The sequence below is a fragment of the Bicyclus anynana genome, chromosome 6, assembly GCF_947172395.1.
Source record: "Bicyclus anynana chromosome 6, ilBicAnyn1.1, whole genome shotgun sequence".
Lineage (NCBI taxonomy): Eukaryota > Metazoa > Arthropoda > Insecta > Lepidoptera > Nymphalidae > Bicyclus > Bicyclus anynana.
This window is the reverse complement of record NC_069088.1, coordinates 4,858,503-4,870,704: the sequence shown is the minus strand read 5'-3', so window position 1 is coordinate 4,870,704 and position 12,202 is coordinate 4,858,503. Positions and strand designations below refer to the sequence as shown.

The 12,202-nt window shown below is 36.5% G+C and overlaps 1 protein-coding gene across 5 annotated transcripts in view; it reads right to left on the bottom strand.

The window, feature by feature from the left end:
- Nucleotides 1-12,202, bottom strand: part of LOC112049270 (uncharacterized) — a 41,428-nt gene that overhangs the window by 28,180 nt on the left and 1,046 nt on the right. For 4 of the 5 annotated variants that reach the window (XM_052881921.1, XM_052881918.1, XM_052881920.1 and 1 more), the window contains exons 2-4: nt 11,198-11,382; nt 7,645-7,867; nt 4,038-4,289 (exon numbers count right to left, since the gene is read on the bottom strand). In XM_052881921.1, coding sequence (XP_052737881.1) covers nt 4,038-4,289; nt 7,645-7,867; nt 11,198-11,374 — 652 coding nt within the window. In that variant the 5' untranslated portion in view covers nt 11,375-11,382. The remainder of the gene's footprint in view (nt 1-4,037; nt 4,290-7,644; nt 7,868-11,197; nt 11,383-12,202) is intronic. The other variant, XM_052881919.1, reaches the window with a different exon arrangement.

The following is a 12,202-nucleotide window of genomic DNA, read 5'->3' as shown; positions in this document are numbered from 1 at the left end:
ATGGCTAACTACAGTAAGGAAATGAGTAACTCGGTAACTGCACACAAATGTATGCAGTATACGAGTACTACATAAATGTGTGTGTGTAAATTTTAATTTCCTTACTCTCAAGTAAGTGGACTTCAAACGGTAACGAGGCTGGTAAGGACTAGCTCAGTTAACAAATCACACACGGTTCAAACGCCTCTAAGAAGAAGTTCAACTCTCAAACAAGACTTTTCGTTCTCCTCAGATATTTAGGCCCTAAGGGTTTGATCGAGCTTCAGAGCTCTTCCAAACTTCCCTTTAACACTGCAGCGATCTTTAAAGAGTAACAGGCTACAGCAATACACCATCAGATCCATCAATCGATATTGAAACATTTTTGTCTAGACGTATACAATTATTATTACTAAGTTTTAATAAGGGCACGCAAATATTGGTCTATAGTGATTTCTGGATGGAAGTGACGCGCTTCCATAAATATTGGTATACTTTTTGCCTTATTTATTCAACTTCAAATTGCACCAAATAGGTATTCCAGGATATATAGGCCATGTTTATATATGCCATGTAATATTTGAATTTGTTATCTCATGAAATAAACGGCAAGCCCGTAAGCTACTTAACCTTGGGTATTTAGCAATACCAGATAACCCAGTGTAATATTTTGGTAGCCCCCATTAACTCGGACTAAGAAATTAAAGGGGGAGATAACTCGATAAGTCTCGATAACTGTTACAGTTTTGGTTAAATGATAGCTGAAAAAAATCAATGTGGTAAATCTAAATGTGCCTACGATAAGACTTAATGGAAAGTAGAACAAGGTCGGCGGTGTTCGCACGTTTTTTATTTACCACAAAATAATGTCAATGGCGACGGCCGCGGCGGCGGTTATTGACTAGGCTCGCCGGGATACTAAACTTTTTTTAGCACGCGCTTTTGAATGCGTGTACTTTGTAAAGAATTCAGACAAGGCGTCTTGATATTCAGTGTCATGATGCGATGTCTATGCTTGTAGTGACAAAATCACGTCAATTTTCTTTTATTATACAAAGGCACGTTAATCGGTTATTCTATTTCTTTGTCTGTCTCCGTTTCAGGTGACCTTTTTTCTGTTTCTATAACAAGTCGAGTCTAGCATGTTTTCCGGTCTAACTATATTCAATGCCACAAAGTGTAATCACATATTAAGGCTTAAATGCGAAATAGACGTTGTAAGAATGCGAAATAGACATTGCGAGAAAACCCTTTACTGCAAATACAATAAAACGAAATGCAAAAGGTCATTCAACTTTTAGTCGTTAGAAAAAGGGTTAAAAAAACATCGAACATCAAGATCCCGTCGAGAACGTAATTACAATTTCACTGTAACGCTTAACAAAACTCGTGTCTGTTTACAAAACACGAAATAGGTACCCAATGGTTGTATTACTTGGAAGTTTAAAGTAGTAGGGCGGTGTATTGTTATGAGACGTGTCAAAGTAGAAAGCTATAGGTCTCGGTTCGGAATATTGTGATAATAATAAATAATCGGTGAAATTGATTACGGTAAGGTAGCTTTGGAGAAGACATTATTACAGAAAAGGGACCACAAAAATTAAATATTGTTAAGCGAGTGATAGGGATGGTTTTTTAGATTTAGGTGACTATTATTAAGCGATTTTTTTAACGAACAATATAGGTATACAGATATGATAGATAATTATACGCATACATATAAATTGTTGACCAAAGGGCGTTTAGCAAAAATAACCTAATTTAAAAAATCCGTTCCTCTGCAAGCAATAATATTATTTTACATGAAGCTGTGCAACTATTTCTAATGTCGTCCTCTGAATACATTGTCGTAAATAGTATTTTTGTGTCTTTAAAAATGCTACTTCCAAGGAAATGGAAGAAAACACATTATTTCCTATTCACTACCAGCATTAAGTGTATGAATAATGAAAATTGCAGAGCGCGATTTCGTGGAAAAGTTTTTATGATTGGAAGTTTATTAGAATATTGGCTTTTTCCTGTTCGCTTTGGAGTAATTTGTATTGAAGAATGTGTGCACGGATGAAACCCCACTGGGAAGGAATTGAATCTTTTAACTCGCCCATTGTAATATGAATGTTTCTGGCCATTTAAAATACGTTACCCTGCATTTATATTTTACTAACTATAAACTACCTCCCTGCCAAATTTTATATTTGTACGTCAAACGGTTTTAGACCTTTCGTATTTATATATTAAGATTTTTATATAATATTGTTATCGCCGTGTTGCAACGACTTGCGGTACGGACGGCTTTAGTGTGCTCGTGGCGTTCGAGCCGTCCACATCTCTTGTTGTGTAATCCTTTATGCGTTACTTGAGATAGGCGGGGAGAGTGACTTGAGTGGAAAAGGGGAGTGTTAGATATCTGTCAAAGACGCCTTTAACCCTACACACATCGTTCACAAGTGCGTGACTCCACTCAAGGTCACTCTCTGCCATTGTAAGGTCTTATTTTGGTTACAGTTTGATTTGTTAATTAAGTTATCCTGACAAATGTTATGAATCATAATCTTTGTTCGACATTAGTTTTCTTATTTTTGTATCGCTTTTGAGTCTGCTAAAAATATTGATTAATACACTCTAGTCGCTAATTCTTTGATTTTTCTTTTCTAACATACCTACTCGTATGTTTTATAATAAAGTGTTTCTTTTTCTTATGTATTTGTTTGTATATTTATTAACTTTTACTTTACATTTCCATACTTATAAGATTTTTTTTCAATTTTCATACTGGCCGCATGCGTGAATGCGCACTAAAATTTAGATAAAAATAAATAATCAAAAAATTTTAATGATTTTGTCATGATTCCATAATTGACTTACAGATATAAAGATTAATTTTGGGTGAAATTTTAAATGGATTACAACTATTTATTTAGTATTAGTAGGGTAATTTCAAAATTTACGTAACCATATTATTCAATTATTTAGAAGTGAAATACCTATTGTTTAAGTTGTTGAAATGTAACCGCATTATAGAAGTTTCAGTTCATTTGCCATAGTAATTACATAAATTTTGTCAAATAATTATTTTCGCTACAACGAACAAAATATCATATCGGCTACAGCCTACAGTGGACTTCTTGGAAAATTAATATCTTTATTTCCGCCACGATCGTGTTTCTTTTCTATTCACAGAATCATTTCGGTTACTTCAAAAGCAATTTCTTGTTTTGATTAGGCTTTGATACTTTTTCGAGGAATAGTCGAAATCTATACCTGCCATGCTAAAAAAATTAGTAAAGTTGGAATGTCATCATTAAAAGCCTATGAGATACTCTGGAAATGTTTTTATGACGGATCAGTTTTTAAGTTCTGGTGATTCTACGATTGTCAATGAATACTTGACTAGAGAAAAAAAAGATGTTGTACCGATTTACGTGTTTGTGAATTGGGAATCAAACTTCCCAAGTCTATACTACTCGACAGATGACTCTTAGAATTTAACACTATCACTTGTGAGTGTTTTCCAATATATTGCAATATAAAAACACTTCAAAAGTCACGTAATAGTTATTGGGTATAGTCCGTCTTCTTTCCTTTTTTTTCAAGGGAAAATGAGAAAAGCCCTATCACACTCAAATTCATCAACGAAACGCTTTTTGAGGTTGACAAGGTAAACTTACACATCGAAAATATTTTAACACAATGAAACATCGGTTCTATGATGCAGTTTGTATGAATACGTTAGATCATGATCATGTATGTATTTTTGACAGATAACCTCTAGCGAGGCAGGTCCTATAGAAGGTCTAAGTAAAAAAGTCTTTCTTTTATGTCAGCACTAGCAGACGCCCGCGACTTCGATCGCGTGAAATTTAGTTTTTCACAAATCCCTCGGGAACCATGGATTTTTTCGGTATGAAAAGTAGCCTATTTGTTAATCCAGAGTAAAATCTATTTCCATTCAAAATTTCAACTAAATCAGTTCCGTAGTTGCAGCGTTAAGGAGTAACAAACATCCATACAAACTTTCGCAGTTTACTATATTAGTAGATCTATAATACAAAACTTACCCAAAGCATCAGATAGGACGTGAAGGAACACGCCCTTCATGTTCAAATGTCCAGGGTCGGAGTTCGCTCGCGGGGCCTGCTTGCTGGGTATCTGGTCTATCTTGGGCGGCACCATTTCGTCGGTCTCCTCCGTGTCGGTGGGCGCGTGGCCCAACGCCATGTCAGCATTGCTGTTAACCAGCTCTGTGAGATGTCGCACGTTGGCCGGCGGAGGTACTCCGCCGTGGGTGTGGCCGTGACTGCTGCCATGCTCTAGGAAGAAGAACGGATAATTAGTTACGGTCATGTTATACGAGGTTGAGGACCCGCATCAAACGCTTTATTCTTAGCAATGAAGCCTTAGAGTTCCCACAGATACATTTTCTTTGTAACTAAGTCAACTATGTGTGTCTGACGACAAAAGTCTTCGAACAGTGCGTGTTGCCAGTGATGACCTATGATTCCGAGACTTGGTCGCTAACTATGGGCCTCATAAGAAGGCTCAGAGTCACACAGCGGGCGATTGAACGAGCTATGTTAGGAGTATCTCTGCGTGATCGAATCAGAAATGAGGAGATGCTCAGAAGGACCAAAGTCACCGACATAGCTCAACGAGTTGCGAAGTTGAAATGGCAATGGGCGGGGCATATAGTTCGAAGAGCCGAAGGACGTTGGGGTGCCAACCTTTTCAGCCGTGCCGTTTGCTTTTCAGAAACGTGAGAATAATTGACCGTCAATGGCGCCCTTTACCTCTTTATAATATTAGTATAGGCATAGATTTGCACAAATTTAATTGTGTGTAGCCGAAGGTGGATCTCGATTCCGATATCGTATCAGTATCCAATTAATTAGTTGGACGATTCAGTTGAAGATGTGCCGGCTATTACTCACTATATATTCGTATATTCTGCGATTTAGTCGGTCAATTTACTACAGTTCGTTTCACTTTTGAAAGTTTGCGCGATTCGCGATAATAGTACGTATTATGAACGTCATACAGGCGACTGTCACCGTACACAAGCTATCTGAAAAACACTAGTCTGCGGTAAACACTTCATTGTTTTCTGTCAGGCCTTAAAAAAAACAAATAGGTACTAAAAATTAGATTGCCTTTCTTCAAATTTACGCTATTTTTGGCCCTGATTGATCCAACTCAGGTTGGCAAGAAGTGATATCAACATTAACGTAATATTAAAATCGAGTCGAGAGCCGTTATAGCCCAGTGGATATGACCTCTGCCTCCGATTCCGGAGGGTGTGGGTTCAAATCCAGTCTGGGGCATGCACCTCCAACTTTTCAGTTGTGTGCATTTTAAGAAATTAAATATCACGTGTCTCAAACGGTGAAGGAAAACGTCGTGAGGAAACCTGCATACCAGACAATTTTCTTAATTCTCTGCGTTAGTGAAGTCTGCCAATCCGCATTGGGCCAGCGTGGTGGACTATTGGCCTAACCCCACTCATCTTGAGCAGTGAGCCGAATAAGGATTGATAATGATGAATATTAAAATCGACTACTAAGTTTTGTTGTTAGCCGAATTTGATAATTTGTTTACTTTATTAATAAAACAAAAAGAGGTGAATCAAAAAAGGTACATGATCTCAGATAACGCAACAGGACTCATCTTACAATAATGCGAAACAAAATGAAACATGAAACCAGTTCCAATTTCGACGAAAATTCTGAAGGATGAACCGTGTTGAACCAACGGTTTTGTTAATTTTATTTTGGGATACTGTTGCTATGGAGGTAAAATCAAGATTTTATCTAAACTAATATTACAAAGAAATGTGATTTGATTTTTGTTTTGTTGTTTAGTTATTTTTTTTGATTTTACGAGTATTTTGGGATGTTGTTGTTCATGAGTGGAAAAACCGGAGTCACTTACATAGGTTAACTTACTACATACATACATCCAAAACAAAACTGACTATAAAGTATCAGTATAATATAACATTTCAGCTTAGGAGAGTCATATAAAACCCATGCAGTGAGTAAAGTCACGTCTACATGAATGACTGAATATTTTTTCTTATCTCAAGTAATTATATTTACTTAGGTATTCTCTCAAGCATTTTAGTGTAGTGTATAGTGTAGTGTTTAGTGTGTAAGAATGTATGTAACAATAAATAATAACACTTAAACAAACTTGTGTTTTCTAAGTGATCCTTTCAGTATTTAGAGAACGTTTTTACACAAGGGATTTTACATTATTCTTTAATGGTTCACACACATTCATATTGAAATTATAAATGTTAATGTGAGTTTGTTACACTTTTTGGGACTGGTATATTATGTAAAAGAGCCTTGATAGCCCAGTGAATATAACCTCTGACTCCGATTCCGGAGGGCGTAGGTTCGAATCCGGTCCAGGGCATCGACCTCCCAACTTTTCAGTGTGCATTTTAAGAAATTAAATATCGCGTGTCTCAAACGGTGAAGGAAAACATCGCGAGGAAACCTGCATATCAGAGAATTTTCTTAATTCTCTGCGTGTGTGAGTCTGCCAATCCGCATTGGGCCAGCGTGGTGGGTTATTGGCGTAACCTCTCTCATTCTGAGAGGAGACTCGAGATCAGCAGTGAGCCGAATAGGAGTTGATAATGATGATGATGATTATATATATTTATTATGAAAATAGCTCGTGTTTCGTAACAATGTCGCAAAACATTAATGTTATCATTTACACAAGGCCCTATCAATCGGGTAGCTTCATGAAGTGCTAAAATGTATACGGAATTCCTTATAAACAGGATATTAGGTACAATTTATATTGTAACTATAGGACGCGATTAATAAAGTTATACTATATCGCATATAATTATACTTGCAGACCCAGTCAAGCTTCGCTTTGCCTATTTAATTTGACAACTTCACCCCATTAGCTAGTAGCTAGTACAGTACGCAAGCAAAAAATAAGCTATAAGCTGTGGGCGAGAAACAGAACATTTAGCTATAGGTCCTGGGTTCGATTCCCGGCTGAACCGTTTGAGGTTCTTAATTGGTCCAGGTCTGGCTAATTACCACCCTACCGACAAAAACGTGCCTCCAAGGCATTTAGGGTTCCGGTACGATTTCGTGTAGAAACTGAAAAGGGTGTGGATTTCCATCCTACTCCTAACAAGTTAGTTCGCTTCTATCTTAGATTGCATCATCACTTACCATCAGGTTAGATTATATTCAAGGGCTCTTGTAATAAAAGGACGCACGATCATGAAGAAGATTTCACTTAAAATCTGGCCAATTTTGCTTTGACAGTTTTAGAATTATTGGTAAAGAAAATTATGCCTAAAGGCCTTTAAATATAGTCCAATATTCAATAAAATCCCAAATTCAGAGTAAATTCAACCTTAAGGATTGAGTTTAAAGTTGAATTTGCAAATGCGACTACTTGAATTGAGTGCCAAGAAGTTGTGTTTGGCACTCATTGAGTGGGACGTTTTTTGGTCGCTGATTGTGCATCCACTTTTTAATAGAAAATCGATAGCTAACTTGTTAAGAAAATAGAGTAACTAATTGAATCATTTTAATTGATTATGAAACACTGCTAAAACTCACGCGATACATAGTTTCGTACCCTTCAACGGTTCTTGCAACGCGGACGATCCAATTGAATCCTTCAACTTACCATGAAACAAGAACAGGCCAACAATGTTCAGTATCAGCCCGAGAGTGCCCACGGCGACCAAAAGCTGCGCGTTGTGAATGATCTCCAGTTTGATGAACCGCTGCACAGCCTCCACCGTTATGCTGAAGCACAGTGCCACCAGGAACACGGCGTTGACGAGGGCTCCCAAGACTTCCGCGCGAGCCCAACCGAATGTGTTCTTGGACCATTTCTTTGGTGACATCTACGGAAAACGACATTCATTGAACCGATAATTAACAAAAGTAGTACAAAAGGTTAAAAAAGAACTATTACTGTAATCTTTGCTATTAATTGTATAGCTAGGCAACTTCGTTCGTAACACTCCCGATGTTACGCGCGGGCCGGGGGGCGTGTAGCGATGAATGAAAAACCCACGACTGATGCACCTCACTTCCCCGCATGCACGATTTCACACCCGTACAGTCTTTCCCCCCGTCGCCCGCATATCGCGGGAGTGTCATCAATGAACTTGCCAGACTATAATTAAATAATATAAAACAAAGTCTGTGTGCTTAGATTTCTTACTCTAGGTAACGCATTCGTATGCAGTTTTCATCAATAGATAGGATAGACATACGAGGAGTTCAATGTACAGGGTGCTCGGGAGTATCTCCCATAACTTCAAAGTATTATCGAGACCACTTAAAGGAACCGTATAACGCATAACTAATATTGTATTAACTACAAAAACAAATATCTTTTTATTCAAAGTAATTCAAATAATACTTAATGGTGGACTATTGGCCTAACCCATCTCATTCTGAAAGTAGACCCGAGCTCAGCAGTGAGTCCAATATAGATTGATAAGGATATAATAAACATGTGTCGCTGTACTATTCTGAACATGGCTGATACACCACCGTGTTAAGAGTCCTAATAAGCGATTGTATTTTGACTTTTTTTTGGCACTATGCGTAATGCGAACTATTTATTTTATTGTAAAAATAAATAATAATATAACTAATGGCTTAGAGTTCGAAGGTAATCGGAGGCAGGGCATCGACCTTGAGCCAAAATGACGTCACAAAACAAGTCCTTTAGAAAATCTAAGATTAAAAAAAAAAGAAATACATTACGTTTAAACGTGTCTATTGAATTTGTTATGCGCGAAACGTGATATCAGCACGGAGGTCAACATTAATTTATTTTTATGTGTATAGCCGTATCGCACAATAAACAAATACACGTGTTACCATAAAGCGACAGTTGGTTATCTTGATTCAAGCCCGCTTAGAAAGTAAGACTGAGGTTAGGTTAAAGGTTTACTGAATCCATCTTTCTTATAGTTATTATAAACTAGAGGATACCCTCGACGTCGTTCGCCCTTACAGCTCTTTTATGGTAGGCGTCCACTGATCCGCATCGTACGTATCGGACGCATCGCATTTTTTATTAATTTTCATCATATCAGCCAATGGACTGACATGATGAAAATTAATTAACAAACTATGTGCACCGCTCATTGTCACTTCAGCTTCGCGACTCGTTTACCTATGACTTTCTTTTTTTTTTCTCTCTACAAGTTAGCCCTTGACTACAACCTCACCTGATGGTAACTGAACCACGGCCGAAGCCTCCCACCAGCCAAACCTGGACCAATTAAGAAAACCTCAATCGGCCCAGCCGGCGATCGAACCCAGGACCTCTGTCTTGTAAAATCCACCGCGCATACCACTGCGCCACGGAGAACGTCAAAAAAGGAAGCGGAGGCCGTCAAAAGAGGGAGGATCACGCAGACACTCCGAGGATAGCTCGTTCCATAGACCGCTGTGTGACTCTGAGCCTTCTTATGAGGCCCACTGTTAGCGACCAAGTTTCGGAACCATAGGTCATCATTTTAATTATACGTTAGATGAAATCCGATCAGCGGACGCACTTGTATGACTTTCTGTACAAAGAATACTACAATTCTTTTGATGCGATGCGTCCGATACGTACGATGCGGATATGTGGATGCCTACCATTATTGGAATCCCCTCTCATGTTTCACCTTCATAGCTTCATATATTGTATGAATGAATCATCGTAAAATACCGAATCAATCGAGCTCGCAATGCATCTAATTATCTTGGAATCAGAACCGGAAGATAGTGACGTCAACTGTATATTATGACTTATGACTAACGAATTGATGACGAAATTTTGTCAAAACTTTAAGTAAGTTAGGTAACTTGGGTAAATAATAGATGGTATCTTTATATATAAATAGAAATAGAAGTGTCTGTCTGTGATTTGAAAATAACTATGTTTTCTCAAGTGCTTATAGTTATTTATATAGGATACTAAAACATAATCAAGATTATTTTTGAATTTTTTCTGAATAGGTATTTCTTGGTTTAGCTACATTATCAACATAGGCTATATTTTATCTCCGTAGTACACGTGAACATAACCGCGCCCGCGGTTATGTTCTCGTGAGAGAGAAAGTAAAAAAAACTTTTTATGCTTTCATACATATTAATTAAAATAATTCCGACTATCCATGTTACACACGCCTTTATTTATCCTTGCTTTTTGGAACATAATTGTAGTATTAAAACTGTTATTATTGAAGAGATTTTGCAACAGCCATTCCACACTCACTAGTAAGCTATGATATTTATCAATGAATAAGTTTAGCTATGTCATATACAAGGATGCGATTTAAGGGACACAATTTATAATCTATTTACAATTTTAATTTTAGAACACATGTTCCTTAGACATTTTTAATAAATTTTCCTCTAAGAATATAACCCTAGAGTTGTGGGAAATACTCCAGAGCATCCTGTATACATACCTACTATACAAGCATTGAATCACATTTACGTCATCCATGTTATCAGCCTATTTGAATGGCCCAGGAGGACCAGGCCACCTACCCTATTGGAGAGGGGTTTTCAAGTTGTTCTAATGAGTTAATTTAAATTATTATTAGATATGAAATGACTAGCAATTCCCGCATTTTTAATTTCTTGGTTGGTAAACAGTACACATCTAGTATGGACAGATGAGGCAGCTTTTTGAATAGACAATATGTTTTATGCTGTTATGTGACTCAGACCTGAAGCTATGAGGAAGTTACTGGTAGAAACTAATATTTGATAAAGCCATGACGTAATTAATTTATCTACTGCAAGTAACCCAGAAAATTAGAATAACTATTTATACAATAAACCCAACTTTAGTTTAGCCTCTCACTTAACCAAAGACTAGAGAGGCTAAACTAAAGTTGGATACAGATAAAGTAATTATTAATTAATTACATTTAACTATTAACTTCTCAAATATTTATCTAGGTGCGATCAATGTAGATGTTCTGAGGTTCTCTGTCTATGCTCCTCGACTTCAGTGACTTTTGTGTTAGGTAGTTTAAGTGGTGTATATTTTTTAGATACATTGCATTAATCAAAATATGTAGAAACAACAACAGTTTGCAAATATATATCCATTCAGCCAATTACCTGTGAGCTACCAGACTAAATTTTTTTATGGGTATAGCTGGCTGCCTGGCTAAAAGCTCATGAATTAACTAAATACATTAATTACTTACCTTTACAGATAAGAACGCTATCACGAGAGCAGCAACATCACTCAACATGTGAAAGGAGTCAGCAACCAACGCCATGGAGTTTGTCACATAGCCAACAATTAGTTCCACAAAAAAGAATGTCCCCGTCAGCCATAACATCGACAATAGTCGACACTTCTTTCCAGAGAACTTCCCCATTTTTTCTACTGAAAACAAAACTTTTAATTAGACCAGCTGTTTTTTTACTGATGTTTAATTAATAATTATACAATTTAACAGCCACATTGTCCTACAAATTGTGTGATACATTATTTCGTTCTATGCTCTGAAATTTTCATTTCCTGATAACTCAGTTAGCTACCAGAATCAAGAATTTTCGTAAATAAAATAGTTGATTGTTTCATCAAGATGAAACTACTTACGAAAAAATTAGCTTGTTAGTAATCAGGTGTACAAAATGTTCTAGGGATCCCTGACTATAAGAAGCACATTGCTAAAGGTGCAATTACAATAATAATTTTCTATTAGTTTAATAAAAATATTTTTTTTAATGTTAGTTTTGTTTTTTCATTCTATGTCTACAAAGACGTACCTACGAAAGATCTATGTCTTGCAGTAGATGTTCATGGGCTGATTTGATGATGATGAAATGTTAATTGAAAATTTAATAGAACTCCAAAGATTGAACTCAGATTTAGTCCTATTCAATATTGCTTACAAAGGACAATAATCATTACAATTAATTGCCATTAATCAGCACATTATCATTAATCAGCTACATACATTATGGTGCTAAATCACACTAAGAAGAATTAGTCCAATTAATGCTCAAAACATTAATTATTCTAATGATGATTTATTTGAACGTACAATCTATAGAAATATGTATGGATTTTGAATTTAATTAATTTAATCCATGGTACAACCCATGGACACAGCATAATGTGGGACTAACATATTTGACTTCATTCACTTTATTATTTATGTTTAATAGATTATAGAAATAGAAAATCTAAAATAAATAGG